We start from the raw sequence: 18,815 nt of genomic DNA, 5'->3' as shown, positions 1-18,815 counted from the left end.
GGCCCAGTTCCCTAGTTCCTCTAATAGGGGGTGGTGGACCCCACCCAAGTAGAGTGTTTGGGCAAGGGTAGGGTGGTCATTCCAGCCCCCTTGTTGGAGGAACTGGAGAACTGGCCGTGCAGGGAACTGGAGGGGATAAAACCTCACCAATTAACCATCTTTTTCTTGACGCTCTATTTGTTTCAATGTAAAATTTTCATAAGTAAGATTTTATGCCGAAAAATTTCCATGTAAAATTTCCCATGTTTGTTTTTTATTTATTTTACATCGTAAGTTTATTTAAGATAATTACATAATATGCCATTATCCCAAAATTGAATTAGGCCACCCATAATATTATAAAAACAATGTATTCACATAGAGCACACAAATATATAAGCCTTATGAGATCCAGCTAAGGTAACAAAATTTCCAACATGAGACAAGACATACCTTCATAAATTCTAGAAAAATGTTCTAATTTCTTAATAATCAATTTTTTCTAGACCCATAAGGTAGGCAGCTCTAAATTGATAATTTTGAGAAGGGAAAAGTCTCTATGAATATAAGGCGTAAGAAACATCCACTACCATTTGATTTTTTTTTTAACAATTTTTTCTCTCAAGAAATTTAATTAAAAAAAAAAATCCATGTATCAAGATTTACTAATTCTGACTTGAGAATTTAAAGCTGTATCTTAAATAATGTTTTGCTGGATGTTGAAGTGATGCTTATAGTATTTACCAAAAAAAAAGAAAAAAAAAAGTGATGCTTATGATCATGGTGATTAAAGAATAATTTAAACATGGAAAGATTGATGAGTCATGAAACTATTTTGGAGTCTAGAGAAAAATGTGGTAGACATTACATGTGGGCTAAGAAAAGCAAAACAAAAATTACTTGGCTAAACGAGTATCTGAAAATGGGGAAAAAAAGGAGTAAACAGAATTTGTTCTTGGAAATCAGTAAATCAGAGTATCCATGAGAAATAACAAAAATTAAGCTTTGTAGAAGCCCTCTAGCTTTTGCTTCTATATAATTATTTGTGATAATATTATCAAGTTCAACCAAAACAAAAAGTCTATTACTCAAAACTCCAAACACCCATCTTGCTTTGCTCAGGTCTCTATAGTGTCCTGCATATATTCAAATTGGATTTTTTAGATGATGAATTATTAAATTGCCAAGAGGAATAGATGCAATGACAATGTTGCTTAAAATGAAAGATCCAAAAATTGCAATAACAATTAATTGAGAGAGGCGGGAGATGGAGCGTGAACAAGAGATGAGAGGTGAAAGGTGGGAGAGGGAGCGGGAACAAGGGATGAGAGAGGTGGGAGATGGGGGAGGGAGTTGTGGATTCGAGGAAGATGAGAGGTGGGAGTAGAGTTTTTTTTTTTTTGGTAAGTGTGGATTGTGTGTGTGAGAGGTTTATAGGGAAGGTAGGTTTAATTTGATGTATAAAGGTAAAAAATGGAAATAAAAAAAAAAAAAACTTAATTAACTAGTTCAGGGTTATCTAGATTTTAGGCATCCCAAACATAATATTTGAAACGTTGAGAACCTTAACTGTAATTTCTTGAAACGTCAGGGACCTTAAGTGTCATTTACCCAAAAGAAAAAAAAATGAAAGAATGAGAAGAAATAACATGAAGGAGACGGAGTCGAGTTGAGCCGAGCCGAGCTCGGTTCGAAGCCTCAACCCTAACCCGGACTAGCCAGGCCTTAACTCAGGGCCAGAAATTCCTAAACCTAATCCACCCTAGGGCCAAGCTATCTCAAGCCAGGTCCTGTTCGGGCTCAAGGGGGTGTCAGGGCACGCTCAGGCATCAGGTTTAAACTTGCATCCCTTGTTGTGGGCTTTAAAACGTGACATCCTTGTACTAGATATCCTTGTTAAAGCAGCCCTCTTCGCTAACATATCTGCTATCCCATTAATCTCTCAGAAACAATGGGTTATCCTCCACACCACCTTTGCAAGGTAGCCACTGTAAAACCTCCATCTCTGCTGAAATTCCCAAGGAAGCGAATTATTGTCCACATAACTCACCAACGCAGCCGAATCGCTTTCAATCCACAAATACTTCACCTGCAGCCGTATCGCCTGTTGTATGCCATTGAGCAGACCCTCAATTTCCGCCCTGAAGTTTGATCCTACACCTATGTAATAAGCGAAGCAGCATCTAGATCGCCCATTGTGATCTCTTAGAATTCCTCCAACTCCTAATCGCCCTGGATTTCCAAGAGAGCACCCATCTATGTTAAGTTTGACCCATCCCTGAGCTAGAGGCTGCCAAAAAAGTTCGGTAATCAGCCTTCGAGGTTGTCGATTAACCTTGAGAGAAAGTTTCCTTGATAGCAGTAGGTTAGCCACCGTAGATATTTGCACTGGTTCCAAAGTTGAAACATCGATTAAGTCCTTCCAAATACCTTTTAACACTGCTGTTTGATTGCGTTGCACATTCTCGAACCTCTACCTATTTCGTTCCATCCAAAGGTGGTATGGCACTAGTATGACCAACGCTAGCCATATTTTTTAGAGCACCACACATGCCTTTTTCCTCCTCCACCATGAGAGCACCACACAAGACTTTGATTTAGCATTTTTTTTTTTTTTGGTAAGTAGCCATTTTATTGAAGAGAAAGGCAAGAGGAGCGCAGACATCCATATTACAACCATCGAGGAGCCAAGGAGTGGATATGGGCCAAACTGTCTTTCTTGCTTGAGACAGGGCCTTCCTGGCTAGAGAATCGGCAACATGATACAACTCCCTAGGGATGTAAGACATAGTACAATTAGAGAACCGGGTTAAGACAACTCTAATGTCATCCACCATTCCAATCAAGTCAAGGGGAATGGGGGTGGATGGGTCATTAATGATACATGCCAGTGTGGCATTATCCGTTTCCAACATAATATTGTCTAAATGAGCATCCACACATGCTTGAAGACCACTGAGAACTGCTTGGGCCTCGCCCCATAAAATTGAAGGAGAAGTAACTGGTTCCGAAACACCCATTATGGGGGTTCCTTCCGCAGTTCTGATGATGAAGCCTATAACTCCCTTGGAATTTTGAGTAGCAGAGAAATCGTAGTTAAGCTTCAGAGCTCCTGGAGGGGGAGGGACCTGTGGTTGAACAGTTGGAGTGTTGGTGGGCTCAGGTGGAGTCACAGCCCAACTAGCCTGCTGGAATTCTGCAAAAGCCCGGTGAGCACGAAGGAAAACATCTTGTGCTTCCTGGGCATTCTGGTGAAACACTAATTCATTACGCGCCAACCACAGATACCAGCAGACGAAAAAGAACAAAGCCAACGTTTCCTCTTCATCCTTCTTGGAAGGGAAGTTATACTCCTTCCAAATCCATAGAATGTGAGAGAGCTTGAGCGAAGTATGGGAAGGCACTATGAAGGACAGATTACTGTCGAACCAGGTGGCTCTAGCAAAAGGGCAGTCAAGCAGTAAGTGATCAATGGTCTCCGCTGATCCTCCACATCGAATACAACCTGGGTCAACATGGATTTGCCTCTTAGTGAGATTATCTCTTGTAGGAACACCCTGGGCACAACATTTCCATAAGAAGGACTTAATCTTAGGCAGAGTCTTATAGCCCCATATTCGTTTCCAGACTGATGGGGGTATCTCCTCCCAGCTATGGCTTCTAGACAAAGAGGCACGCAGTTGCACTTGATCCCTAAGATTGGATAGTAAACGGTAAGCCGACTTGACGGAGAAGATCCCATGCTTCTCGGCTCCCCAACATAAGTGATCTGCTCGAGGGAACATACTAAGTTTAATCTCCAAAATGGCTTATTTCTCAGCTTGAGTAAACAACTGGTCAAGCACTTCAGTCTTCCATGTTCTATGCTCAGGATTAATCAGGTCTTGAACCTTATGGTACTGACATCTCAGGGGTTTCCAGCTTTGAATCTTGAAATTGGGAGCTGTGGGGATCCAATTAGAGTGCAAGATGTCAACCTCAGCCCCATCCCCAATGATCCTTAAAAGACCACTCTCCAAAGCTTGCCTACCCACGAGGATACTCTTCCTGTCACACCCCAAACCACCCCCTTAGAGGATTAGGTAGGTGACCCAAATTGTGTAACGACAACCCGCCAAATCCCACGTATCTAGAAGCAGTTAATACATTCATGGAACCACATTCATTCACCTTACCAAATGTAAGATCAGAGTGCTACAGATATACTACATTTGCAATAACAAAATAGAAAGCGTAGCGATACAGGAAATGATGATAATATATCCATAGATAAGTTTGTCTTGATACATTTCCCCACAACCCATAACTTAAGAACAAAGCTGATAAAGTTCAAAGCTAAAGTTACTATGTACGTAAATATACAGGGTGAGTAGACTCAACCCCAAAAAAGAAAACAGGAAAAACTACAACTAAACCTTAAACAGAACGGGGACAAACTCCTAGGCAGAACAAAAAGGAGTCCCCAAGATAAAAAGCATCAAATGCACTCTTCAACGGTCTTCATCAATGACCACTGAGAATGCACGCATCATAGGTACGACCTCTGCCGGGGTCCATACCAAGATCATCATAATAACCAGGGCTCTCCTCCTCGTAATGAGCCTCCATGCCACAGCGGCATCAATCTACAAAATCATCTAAAGAAAAAAACATGTATAACAGAGTGTGAGCCCCACTGAGCTCGTGAGCAAAACATTATCATGCATGCACTTGCAATCACAATCCACATGATCCTATATGATATGCAAGTCCAGTTTATTATTAGGCACCTAGTAATACAACTAAGTCAGGTCAGTGCTACTACAATCCCCAATACATGTATCCTTGGTGTAGACTTGGTTACATCTTCCCGCGATACACCCATTGAGTTGCCGGAGAGGACCATTCAGTGCCCACATTCGTTCACCAAGGTCAGCCCGACCAACCCTCTATTTTTAACCCGTGGGACAATCCATTTCCTTTCTCTTTTCTTTTCTTTTCTGGCTTGTAGCCCATATTCACCATTCCAGTGTTCTTTTCACTTCTTTTCTCTTTTCTCATATACATATGGTCACCCCAACAGGCATCCAACACCTTAACCTCTGTTGGCAAGGGTGCATAGCACGGGTGATAAAACTCTAACCCCATGTCTATATGGCATCGTATGAGTCAGGTGGTGTCAACCGCATCCCATACTACGGGCTACCATAGACCTCATTTCCAAGCCGACTACGACATCTATTCTAACATACACATTCATCAAATAAAATTCACAGAGTTGATCAACAGATAATCAATGTATAATAGTTTGAATAATTGAACTGAATTTAATAATCACAGCATTAATATTTGAATTTAATTGCCGGCACAGCATCACAGATTACATGTACACATGATAACACTTCACTCACCTGAGTTGGGTTCTAAGACCTCGGTCGTAAACTCAGTTCCAAAAGCAGTCTGGTTGTTGACCTCGAGTGCGGGATCAAATCCTAGTTATAGATAAAAAATTGTAATGTTAGGTTTCCAGTCTATCTCTGGTAGGTCTAGGGTTAACCTAAGCTTACTGGGTTGACCCGGTTGTTCAGTTGGTTCTCACATGGAATCCTTTGGGACTTGCACTGGGCATTAGGTCAATGTCCTGGCGAATCATCCAGAGTCAGTGGCACAGGGGTAAAATGATCATTATCAGTGGTTGTACCTGATTCTAGGTCAGACTAGATTCCCAGTGCTGTCCATAGCTTGCTTGTGCTGTAGGACCAAGCACAGGCAGGGTTTCCTTCACCTGCGGGGCCCACTTGGGTTCGAAAGCATTTCCTTCATAAGGGCAGCTATGGGGAAGGGCATTTATGTCATTTCCCACCTTCCCACACTGTCTCATGGCCATTGGGTGAGATTTCCCAAGTCAGATTTTAGAAACAGCAGCAAAACCTTCACTGGGCGATGTATCTAGGCGTTTGTTGGGTGCATCACCCAGTGCCCTCAAATCGACAAAGGGCTGAGTTTCCAAGGTTGGGCTTCAAAGGCAGTGTTCAAATCTGATCTCCATTTTGGTCCAAATGGATCCTCCATCAAACCCACCATTTGGTTGCAAGAGACGATTCTTCTTCTTTGAAGGAGCCCGAGTTCGACTAGTTCCTCTTTTCTAGGTACGAGCATTCTAGGGATTGGAAAATTTTTAAATCCCTAAAGATTGTAAATGGCCGAGTGGTCTGGGTAGAAGACTTTCACCACTATAGTCTCTATGCTAGGTTCAATGCCCTAGGTTAGGCTTCTATGTTGTCTCCTAACGAGCCTTGTTATCCCAACTTGGTTCTGTACTTCTATTGCAACTTGGTGCCATCTGGAGCACAAGAGTTTGGACTATTGAGTAGGGTGAAGGGAGTGGACATACATTTGACTACTGCTTCACTAGCAGAGATTTTGAGTTTGCCCAATACTGGGGAGAGGTGTTACTATAAACCTCGCATGGACATCTCGGAGATGTTTTCTTTGGAGACTAGGAGGACAGTCTTCAAAGCACTGACAGGGTCACAGAGCACACCTAAATCTGAGGCTTCCTACAAGCCTAGTGCTAGAGTGATTAGTAGGTGTGTTACCTACAATATCTACCCCAAGGGCGGGAATCGGGGTAGCATATCCATGATGAGAGCCTACATCACTTACTGTCTCCTGGGAGCCGACAGAGGGGGTCCAGTCATCAACCTCCCATATCTTTTGCTCCAGGATATGTTGTATCATGTGCAGAATCCTGGTGATGGGAATCTTCCTTATGGGAAATTCCTTACCCTTATCTTTCAGTACTTTGGGGTTCCTTTGGAGGGGGAGTACATAGAGAAGGAAAGGTCCAGGCCCATAGATAAGACTTTCATATTAAAGATGAAGGTGCCAGGAGAGGATCCACCAGAGGGTGAGGAGCAGATTGAGATGCAGCAGGGAGATGAGGGATTGGATGCGGAGGAGCAGGGTGATGATGTGAATGATGAGGAGATGCATGGAGTAGAGAAGGGTGACATCGAGGGCATGCACGGAGAGAGGCAGGATATTGGTGCAGAGGATGTGGGTCAGGGTGACTTTGAGGGTGTTGACACTCGATACACTGACTTACCTGCCTATAAGGTGACGGGTGCCACCAGTTCTCAGATTCCCGTGCCATCCTAGTGGACGCAGATGATGACACATTTTCAGAGCCTCGGTACCCAGCTTTCAGATATGGCGACTAGGATGGATCGGGGCTTTACTTCCTTGGAGAGCAGGGTGGGATCTGTCGAGTAGCGTCTGGATTTTTGGGATAGATTCTACAGGGTTGACTCCCGCCAGACACAACCTCCTCCTAGCGACTTACCTCCTACCAAGTAGTTCCTAATCAGCTCTTATTGGTTCATGCTACGTGGTTATGACTGTCTTTTTTTTTGTTTTTCTTTGCTTATGTACTTTTCTTTCCTTGAGATGTATTTAGTTTAGTGTGTTGTTTTTTTTTTTTTAGCTTATGTAATTATTGAATTGCAGTTCATGCAATTAAAACTTATGTAGTGGCTTAGCCCCAGTTTCCTTTAATTTAATGAAAATTATGCACTTTTATTTAATTACATCTACCTCCCTTGTAGCCTTTAATTATTACTTGTTTTAATTTTGGTAGTTTATTAACCCTAATCTGCATTCCATGAATGTAAGAAGAGCCTCACGCTCTGATACCAAGCTCTATTACACCCCAAACCACCACTTGGGAGGATTAGGTAGGTGATCCGAATTGTGTAACGACAATCCGCCAAATCCCACGGATCTATAAGCAGTTAATACATTCATGGAACCACATTCATTCACCTTACCAAAGGCAAGATCAAAGTGCTACAGATATACTACATTTGTAATAACAAAATAGAAAGCGTAGCAATATGGAAAATGATAATAATATATACATAGATAAGTTTGTCTTGATACATTTCCCCACAACCCATAACTTAAAAACAAAGTTGATAAAGTTCAAAGCTAAAGTTACTACATACGTAAATATACAGGGTGAGTAGACTCAACCCCAAAAAAGAAAACTGGAAAAACTACAACTGAACCTTAAACAAAACAGGGATAAACTCCTAGGCAGAACAAAAAGGAGTCCCCAAGACAAAAAGCATCAAATGCACTCTTCAACGGTCTTCATCAATGACCACCAAGAATGCACGCATCATCGGCATGACCTCTGTCGGGGTCCATACCAAGATCATCATAATAACCAAGGCTCTCCTCCTCGTAAGCCTCCATGCCACAGCGGCATCAATCTACAAAATCATCTAAAGAAAAAAACATGTATAACAGAGTGTGAGCCCCACTGAGCTCGTGAGCAAAACATTATCATGCATGCACTTGCAATCACAATCCACATGATCCTATATGATATGCAAGTCCAGTCTATTATTAGGCACCTAGTAATACAACTAAGTCAGGTCAGTGCTACTACAATCCCCAATACATGTATCTCTAGTGTAGGCTTGGTTACCTCTTCCCACGATACACCCATTGAGTTGTCGGAGAGGATCAGTCAGCTCCCGCATTCGTTCACCAAGGTCAGCCCAACCAGCCCTCTGTGATTAACCCGTGGGACAATCCATTTCCTTTCTCTTTTCTTTTCTTTTCTGGCTCGTAGCCCATATTCACCATTCCGGCATTCTTTTCACTTCTTTTCTTTTTTCTCATATACATATGGTCGCCCCCACAGGCATCCAACACCTTAACCCCTGTTGGTAAGGGTGCGTAGCATGGGTGATGAAACTCTAACCCCATGTCTATATGGCATCGTATAAGTCAGGTGGTGTCAATCGCATCCCATACTATGGGCTACCATAGGCCTCATTTCCAAGCCGACTACGGCATCTATTCTAACATACACATTCATCAGATAAAATTCACAGAGTTGATCAACAGACAATCAATGTATAATAGTTTGAATAATTGAACTGAATTTAATAATCACAGCATTAATATTTGAATTTAATTGCCGGCACAACATCACAGATTACATGTACACATATGATAACACTTCACTCACCTGAGTTGGGTTCTAAGACCTCGGTCATAAACTCAATTCCAAAAGTAGTCTGGTTGTTGACCTCGAGCGCGGGATCAAATCCTAGTTATAGATCAAAAATTGTCATGTTAGGTTTCAAGTCTATCTCTGGTAGGTCTAGGGTTAACCTAAGCTTACTAGGTTGACCTAGTTGTTCAGTTGGTTCTCACTTGGAATCCTCTGGGACTTGTACTAGGCCTTAGGTCCATGTCCCGGTGCATCATCCAGAGTCAGTGGCATGGGGGTAAAATGGTCATTATTAGTGGCTGTACTTGATTCTAGGTCAGACTAGATTCCCAGTGCTGTCCATAGCTTGTCTGTGCTATAAGACCAACCACAGGCAGGGTTTCCTTCACCTACGGGGCCCACTTGGGTTCCAAAGCATTTCCTTCATAAGGGCAGATGTGAGGAAGGGCATTTATGTCATTTCCCACCTTCCTACACTGTCCCATGGCTATTGGGTGAGATTTCCCAGGTTAGATTTCAAGAACAGCAACAAAACCTTCACTGGGCGATGTCTCTGGGCATTGGGTGCGTCACCTAGTGCCCTCAAATCGACAAAGGGCTAAGTTTCCAAGGTTGGGCTTCAAAGGCAATGTTCAAATCTGATCCCTTTGCATGTTAGGGGGTTAGGTAGCCCTAGGGATGATCTCCATTTTGGTCCCAAATGGATCCTCCATCAGGCCCACCATTTGGTTGCCAGAGGCTGCCCAGATGATCCACAGGGGTTTTCCCAAACATGAATCTTAGTTTCAGCCACATGCAAGGCTGGAAACAGATATAATATGGTGGTTTATGGCTGCAATTACCTAGGGTTAGGTCTGTGCAACCTTAGCTTGCATCCAAGCTTCCAAACAACAAGCCAGCAGTGGATCTGGGCAGTGCAGCCATGCACAACCAGATTCGGCTCTCACAAACAGCAAACCAGAATTATAAAATTTAATAAAAATTATAGATCTCCCATGCTCTATGCTTGCATGGAAGAACTGGAGCCATTCCTAGCACTTCCCAGCCATTCTGGGCTGCCAGAGAGTTAAAATCAAGTAAAACACAGAGGTATGATGGAGGCAGTAGGTATATGTATATATGTTTATACCTGAGATGTGCTTGGATGCCACGAAAATCAAGCCTAGGTGCTAGGAGCTGCTCTCCTCCTTCCTTCTTCCTTTCTCCTTCCTCTTCCTCTCTTCTTTCTCTCCTTTCTCTCCTCACGATTCCAACAGTGCTAAGGGCTCTAAATGAGCCCAAGACCTTCCTATTTATAGGCCTAGCCCTCACTGAGGCCTGTTTGGCTATAAAGGCCCATTTTAAAAATGAGTTTTTAAACTGATTCTAAGTGATTCTGGGCACACTGGTGTGGTCCACACTGAACTAGGGGTATGAGGTGGTCCATCAGACTCCCCTCTATCTATGGAGGGTGCCCATGTCTATGTTGGGTGGTCCCCTCAATTAAAGTCCATTAAAATATACTATTTCACTCACTGGGCGATGTCTCTGGGCCTTCTCTGCATCACCCAGTGCCATCGCCCAGAGATTTCGGCAAGCTGAATCTCAGTGGGGTTTGCACAGAGGTTTGACCCTTGGTCAGGGTATTATTCCCACATGCCCTTTAGAGGTTTTTGCACACTTTTTCAGAGGTGGGTCCCATTATTATGGGGAGGAGAGAGATTACCCGGGGTCCAGGCCATACATAATGCTATGAGCTGTGCAAGTGCAGGGGTCTGCTATCCATCTTCTGACAGTATGTAGGGAACCGTACAAAGTTTTCTCATTGATCTCATTGGTGGGTGATACTCCACGGTGTTCCGTTACCTGTCGGGGTTCCTGCCCTTTAATCAAAAGTCCAACCGATCGGGTGCGGGGTTTGACACTTCCACACCCACGACGCCTTGTTTCCTTCCTTAGCTCCTAAAAAATTCGATCGTGGGAAATAAATGGCCCGCATAAACCTGCTCCATAGCGTATCCGAGTTGTTCCAAAGTCTCCAAGTAACCTTTGCTAGCATAGCACGGCTGTGAAGGGTCAAATCCCTGAAGCCTAAACCACCTCTCTCTTTCAATCTGCAGAGGCGAGTCCAAGAGATCCAATGAAGCTTTCGTTCCTCCTCCTTTTCCCCCCCAATAAAAATTAGAGAGGGTCTTCCAGATAGAATCATGATGTGAAGCTGGAAGTGCAAAGTGAGAAGCCGCGTAGCAAGACATGGAGCTAGCCACCGATTTGATGAGAGTTTCTCGCCCAGCCGAGGATAACAACCTTTGTTTCCAGCCCTGAACTCGCTTAGAGACCTTCTCTCCCAGCTCCCTAAAGATCTCCGCCTTGTGCACCCCAATCTCAGAGGGGAGGCCTAAATACTTTGAAGGACCCGCACCTTACTTTACCCCAAGAATGCGAGAGAACTGTTTCCTACATCCATCAGGGGTGTTTGGACTGAAGATGCAAGATTTGTTGAGATTTACCTCCTGGCCACTAGCTTTGCAGTACACTAATAAGCAAGCTTTCAAATGAGTAATCTCTTGGCTTTTAACTTCTGAGAATAGTAAACAATCATCAGCAAAGAGCAAATGAGAGATGTGAGGGGCCTTGCCATGAACACTGATCCCCTTGATGAGATTGCTGCGGTCGGCTTCACCGATGATGGAACTGAGAACCTGAGAACATAGAATAAAAATATAGGGAGAGAGGGGGTCTCCTTGTCGGATACCCCTTGTTGGGAGAAAAGAACCCCTCTCAATGCCATTTACAAGCAAAATGTAAGAAACTAAGGATATGCATTCCATAACAAGACTTACCCAATGGTTACAAAAGCCCATACGAGCCAGGGTAGCCTTGATAAAAGGCCACTCTAACCTATCATAAGCCTTCCTCATGTCCAATTTCAACCCCAAGAATCTATTTTTTCCTTTTTTTTATGCTTGATATAATGAAATAGCTCATGTGCAATAAAAACATTATCGAAAATCAATCTATCAGGGACAAAAACACCTTGGTGGGGGGAGATAATACCTTGCAAGGAGCCTCTGAGCCGATTAGAAAAGATTTTTGAACTAACCTTTACTGCCACTCCACAAAGACTTATAGGTCGAAACTGCTCAGCCAACTCCAGGTTAGGGACCTTGGGGATCAAACAAATGTAAGTGCGGTTTGCTTCCTTAGGGATGATCCCCGTGGTGAAGAAATCAGTCACGAACTAAACCAGATCACCTTTAGTAATCTCCCCAAATTTCTGAAAGAATAATGGGGGAAAAGCGTTTGGGCCCGGGGACTTCAAAGGGCCCATAGCTGAAAGAGCAGACAAAATTTCTTCCATCGTTGGGATCTCACAAAGAGCCTCATTGACCTCTGAAGGAATTGCTGGGGGCATTGAAGCAAGGCATCATGGTCGATTCCTTGGGAGGACATAGTCTCACTAAAGTGCTATAGCAGGATTGAGTGTAATTCTTCCTTAGAGTTGGACCACTCTTCTCTAGAATTTTTGCGCTTGACAATGCGGTTCCAGTGCCTTTTCTGTGCCATTGAAGCATGAAAAAAAGAGGTGTTGCGGTCACCACAACGTAACCACTTTATATGTGATTTTTGATGCCACAAGACTTCCTCCCTCAAGAGTTGCTCCTCCATTTGTTGAAGTAGTTCATTTTCCTCTTCTTAGTTGAACAAGGTCTGAGGCCTGCCTTGAAGTTCTTCTAACCGCCGTTTGAGGTCCTGGATTTTGGTTTGAACATGTCCAAATACGTTTTTATTCCAGGTTTGGAGTGCCTGCTTACAGAAGCCAGCTTTTTGACTGAAGGGGTGAGGATCTGGAGTGATAACTTAGGAGCCCCAAGACTGAGCAATGATGCTTTTGCAACTTGGATCATGAGCCCACATGGCTTCGAACCGAAAAGGCCATATGCCATAATATACTTTGCCAATAGTGTCCACAAGCACTGGATTGTAGTCAGAGCTAAACGTAGGCCTTATTTGCACTGAAGCATTATCAAAACACAGTCTGCACACTGCATTAGCGACCGCTCGATCGAGCTTAATGCGGATGTTGGTAGACCCTGATCTCCTATTGTTCCAAGTGAACGCTGGCCCTTTGGAGCCAAGGTCCATAAGCCCACATTTATCGAGCATATCCCAAAATTGACTAATGTCATGGTTCCCTCTCTGAACACCACCAACTTTCTCATGCCACCCAAGGAACGAGTTGAAATCTCTGATGCACATCCATGGATCAGAATGGCTAGCCCCATAAGAGCAGATACGGTTCCAGACAATATGTCTATTGCTTCTAACTGGATCACCATAGACGCAGGTGATCCAAAAATTACCCTGATCAGAAACAACCTCGGCATCGATAATCCTATCATCAGCTACCCGGATCTTTACCTGTATATTGTCCCTCCACAGAATAGCAAGACCCCCTGGTGCTCCATTCGCATTGACAGCCACATAGTGGGCGTAACCCAATTGACACTGGAGCACTTGTATCCGTGTTTCCTGAGCTTTCGTTTCTACGAGAAAGAATAGGTCTGGTTTTTCCGACTTGGAGATTTGTTTCAGTGCACGAACTGATCGAGGGCTCCCCAACTCTTGATAGTTCCAGCTGAGAACCCTCATGATTCCCCGTGGGACTGATAAACCCCAGTCTCCATGGGTCCAAGTAGTAAAAAATGACCATCAGCAAATTCCTTACTGGCTGAGGTCTCCAGCATTTGCTGAGTGTCTGTAGTTTTCTTGCCATAGCGAGCCCTCTTAACCTTTGTCGGCTTCCTTGAAGGCACCGAGATGGTGAGCGTATGGTTGGCTTTGGGGTACTGAGATAGGCGTTGGCTTCTGGTAACCCGTGAGGAGGCAGTTAAGGTGTCTGGAGGAGGTACAAAGGGTTGTAGATGGAGGCAAGAAGGCATAGGTGTAAAGGTTTCAGGGGCCTGATTGGTTGGGTTCTACAATTGAGCATCCGTTGTAGTTGCCCGTTGAGTAGGAGCATTGTTACTGTCCAAAGGATTCGGAGAAGTGGCTATATGGGTGTGGTGTACTAGATGAATGGTCTGGGGTGCTGCAAATGATGGGGTGGGCCATATATTGGGTTTGGGGTGGTGTTGGGCTCTGAGGTGGTGACGGGGCACAAAGTGCCAAGTTAGTGGGAGACTCCCCATGGGTATCAGCTTTCGGATTGGTTAGGTTAATACCCGCCATATAGTTTAGGAGAGAGAGGATTACAGAAGAGTGTTCAGGGCACTTTTGCAGGAAATCAGGGATAGGGAGAGGGAGTGGTAACATATTGGCCAGAGAATGGGACAAAAGGTGAGGAGTTGGTTGATTACTAGAAGGAAGCCCTGGTGTCGACAAACCCTACGCAAGAGCTATCATTGTGGGGCCCCTCTCAGTGGAATTCTGCGTGGTGGGGGACAAATCTCCTATCACGGCTCTGTCATCGTCCAACTAGGGTAATGGCAGAGTAAGCCTGGTACGGCCAGGCCGCATGTCAATTGGCCCACTGCTAAGCCCAGAGAGACCAGTATCATCTTCTTCTCCGATGATGTCCTGTATGTTACCGGAGTTGGTGGCCATCCCTTCCGAGTTTGGTGAGCTTGAAGGTGTCATCCTCTGAGCACAGGACAGAACAGTAGCTTTCCAGAGAAGCCTTTCATCCGGGGGAGTTGCACGGATGTCTGCATGACATTTGGCCTGTGGTAAGGCATTGCATTGGTTGTGCTCATTGCAATCGTGCATCTGCATATGCTGGAGTGTTTCATCGAACAGATGGGTACATCTCTTCTCATCATGTCCTATCATGGCACAGAAACAACAAAATAGGGGTTACCATTCATAACGAAGAAGCACAGAACAGTTGACATCTTATTTATTTTAGTTTGCATAGATTGAAATTTGGCAGTATTTGGAGTTTTAAGATGATACTAATTTTTAGTTTTGAATTTTCAAGGGTTATAATAGAGACTTATTAGTTACTTTTATCTTTACTTGTGGTACCACCAGCACACTGAACCATAGATTTTTAGATCCTAATGAGATTTATTATTAATTAAGACTTCCGTTGTATTTATTCTAAGACTTGATGATGTGAGATGATCTTTTGAGATGATTGGTGGTTTATCATTGTTCACGATCATAACCCGTATTTCGATCTTGGTGATGACCCATACTCCTAGGGTGGGTTTTGGGGCGTTATAGCTTTGGTATCAGAGTAGTGGTTTGGGGTTGAACTTTGATCTATAAAACCACATGAGAATTATTGGAGATTGGTTTAGTTAATCTTAAACATAGAAACTGGTGACATAGGATTTTGAGAACTTAGAGACATTACACCTAGGATTGAACTATTAACCCTAGGAAAGTTTGTCTTGACTTTCTATGTATTAGAATTTTGGTATGGAGATGATTTAATGTTTCAAACTAATGTGCACCTATTATTGTTAGGTACAATGCCTCCCCATAGACAACCGCCTCCATCACCACCAGCTGAGAATGCTACAGCACTTCAAGATGCCCTACCACCACCACCACCTTTGGCAGCTGGGGTTACTCAGCAAGATTTTATGGGAGCATTCATGACATTTATGAACTTTTTGCAGCAACAGGCCGCAACTGGAGGTAATTAGATGCAACAACTTCAACAAAATGCATGAAGAGAAGATTAGATTGGAAGGGTCATGGAACGATTTAAGAAGCTGGGGCCACTTGCTTTCAAGGGAGTGGGACCCGACCCTGTATGGCCATCTGTTTGGGTTGAAGAGATGGAGAAAATTTTTTATGTTATGGAATGCATAGATCCTCAAAAAGTTATGTGTGCTACTTTCATGTTGAGGGAGGAAGCTTATAACTAGTGGAAGACTACCAAACAGATTTTAATAGCTGAGAACCCGGTGATTACTTGGGCAAGGTTTGTAGAGGTTTTCTACAAGAACTACTTCCCTGAAAGCCTAAGAGAGAGAAAAGAAGTGGAATTCTTACATTTGACCCAGGGGTCAGACTCAGTGATGGCTTACAAAAAAAAATTTGAAGAATTGGCATGGTTTGCACCAGACCACATAGATACTGATGCCAAAAAGGTAAAGAAATTTTTGAGAGGATTAAAGCCCCAATTGAAGGGAGCGATCATAGTACTGGAGTTGAGATCATATATTGAGGTACTACACAAAGCACTTATCCTAGAGGAGAGTCTGAGGGACACCACTCAGGGTAGTACTAGCAAGGTACAAGGGAAGAGGCTCATGGAGATACAACACTCTAGAGATTACAGACCCCAAAGGCATCAGAAGACGTAACATTAGCAAACACCTCAGACTACTTGTCCGAATTGTGGCAAGTACCATAGTGGACCATACAGACAGGGAGTAGAGCATTGCTTTAGATATGGAGGAAAGGGCCATATAGCCAAAAATTGTGCTACACCTCCAGCTCAGAATGTGCCACAAAATGAAAACCAGACTGCTCAGGTACCCAGGCTGCAAATGACATTTCATAGGCCATCTTACTAGGGGCAGCCTACTCATCAGAGATAGCAGCAGCCCCTGAGGCAGCAACAGAAGTAGATACACCAGACTGCACAGGTGGGCCAGGCACAGAAGACCTAGAGTTTTTGCTCTGACGATAGAGGATGCTGAGGCTTCACCCACAGTGGTTACAGGTAAGCCTAGTTTTGAGGACTTGATTTATTATATAAGTTGATGATTAATTTGATTGATTGATGAATTGCATCCAGAACTGGGAAATGAAAACTAGAACCTAGAACATATTTCAGGAACATTGAACCTTTCCACCATATCTGTCAATGTATTATTTGACTCGGGTCAACACATTCATTTCTATCTAAATCATTTTCTAAGAAGATTAGTGTTGACCCTAAACCGTTAAGACCTTCCCTATTGGTGACCTTACCATCTGGAGAAAATTTGATTGCAAACACTATTTTCGAGTCCTGTTTGGTTTAGATAGAGGGTAGAGATATACCAGTAAACTTAATTCTTCTTGACATGGCAGACTTTGATGTCATAATTGGCATGGATTGGTTATCTACTTTTCATGCTAGAATATAATGCTATGAGAAGGAGATAGTTTTTAGACCTAAGGATGATAATGAATTCAAGTTTATTGGGTTGAGGACGGGTAAACATGCATCCCCTTTGATATTAGCAGTACGTGCAAGGAAGTTACTCGCTCAAGATTGCCATGGCTTTTTGGCTTCTCTAGTTGATTTCAAGGATGAAGAGCAACAATTGAAGGATATCCATATCGTCAGAGACTTCCCAGATGTGTTTCCTGATGACCTTGTTGGGTTTCCACCCGATAGGGAATTAGAGTTTGCCATTGATCTAACCTGGTACGGCGCTGATCTCTAAGGCACCATACTAAATGACACCATTAGAACTGAAAAAGTTGAAAGACCAACTACAAGAGTTATTAGAGAAAGGGTATATCAGACCTAGTGTGTCTTCTTGGGGAGCACCAGTGTCACTTGTTAAGAAAAAAGATGGAACCTTGAGATTGTGCATTGACTATAGAGAACTGAACAAGGTGGCCATCAAGAACAGATACCCTTTACTCAGGATCAATGACTTGTTCGATCAGTTGCAGGGTGCAAGTGTCTTTTCTAAAATTGACTTGAGATCTGGGTACCATCAGTTAAAGATCAAAGGAGAAGACATACCAAAGACTGCATTCAGAACTCGTTATGGCCACTTTGAGTTTGTCGTTATGCCATTTGGATTGACTAACGCACCAGCTGCATTTATGGATTTGATGAATAGGGTATTCCATGACTTCTTGGATAAATTTGTTATTGTATTTATAGATGATAACTTAATATATTCCAAGAATAAAGAAGATCATGAGGAACATTTAAGGGTTGTACTGTAGAGACTCAGAGAAAAGCAATTATATGCCAAGTTGAGCAAGTGTGATTTTTGGCTTAACCAAGTTGTATGTCTAGGTCATGTTATATCATCTAGTGGGATTTCAGTTGATCCTACTAAAGTCAAGACGATTACAGATTGGGCCAGACCGACCACAGTGTCTGAGATCAGAAGCTTTTTGGGCTTGGTTGGTTATTACAGAAGATTTATTGAAGGCTTATCCAATATTGCTATACCTTTAACCAGACTTACCAGGAAGGGTGTGAAATTTAATTGGTTAGAGGAATACGAGAAAATTTTTTAAGAACTGAAGCACAGATTGATGACGACACTAGTATTAACTATACCAGTAGGAACTAGAGGGATGGTTATTTACAGTGATGCTTTAGACAAAGGTTTGGGCTGCGTGCTTATGCAAAATGGTAGGGTGGTAGCCTACGCTTTGAGGCAGTTGAAAGATCATGAGAAGAACTATCCCACATATGATTTAGAATTGGCAGCGGTGCTGTTCCTCAAAATTTGGCGGCATTACTTGTATGGTGAGAAGTGTGAGATTTACACAGATCACAAGAGCTTGAAGTACTTCTTCACCCAGAAAGAACTAAATATGAGACAGAGATGGTGGTTAGAGCTAATAAAGGACTATGATAGTGACATTCACTACCACCCAGGGAAGGCGAATGTGGTTGCAGATGCATTGAGCAGAAAATCACAAGGACTTACAGCAGTCATTTTGACTGAGCAGATACGTCTTCAGGAGGACATCAGGAGCCTGGAACTAGATTTGATTGTTAGTTGTCCTGCAGCATTATTTTCCAAATTCACCATCCAACCATCATTGATTGACCAGATTGAATTAGCTCAGACTACAGACCCTTACATAGTGAAGATCAGAGGTGAAATCCAGGCAGGGAAACAAAGATTGTTCCAATTAATAGAGG

The 18,815-nt window shown here is 43.1% G+C and overlaps 2 protein-coding genes across 2 annotated transcripts; both read right to left on the bottom strand.

Annotated features, from left to right (window-relative positions):
- Window positions 1-1,921: 1,921 nt before the first annotated feature.
- Window positions 1,922-3,764, bottom strand: LOC122644929. The gene is made up of 2 exons (XM_043838292.1): window positions 2,864-3,764; window positions 1,922-2,211 (listed from the first exon to the last, which is right to left on the bottom strand). The coding sequence occupies exons 1-2, from the start codon at window positions 3,762-3,764 to the stop codon at window positions 1,922-1,924; spliced, it is 1,191 nt and encodes a 396-aa protein (XP_043694227.1).
- A 9,062-nt stretch (window positions 3,765-12,826) lies between these two features.
- LOC122644928 lies at window positions 12,827-13,618 on the bottom strand. The gene has a single exon (XM_043838291.1). The coding sequence runs from the start codon at window positions 13,616-13,618 to the stop codon at window positions 12,827-12,829; it is 792 nt and encodes a 263-aa protein (XP_043694226.1).
- Window positions 13,619-18,815: the final 5,197 nt, after the last annotated feature.

Source organism: Telopea speciosissima, chromosome 11, assembly GCF_018873765.1.
Source record: "Telopea speciosissima isolate NSW1024214 ecotype Mountain lineage chromosome 11, Tspe_v1, whole genome shotgun sequence".
Lineage (NCBI taxonomy): Eukaryota > Viridiplantae > Streptophyta > Magnoliopsida > Proteales > Proteaceae > Telopea > Telopea speciosissima.
The sequence above is the reverse complement of the archived record's forward strand: the minus strand, read 5'-3'. Positions and strand labels throughout refer to the sequence as shown.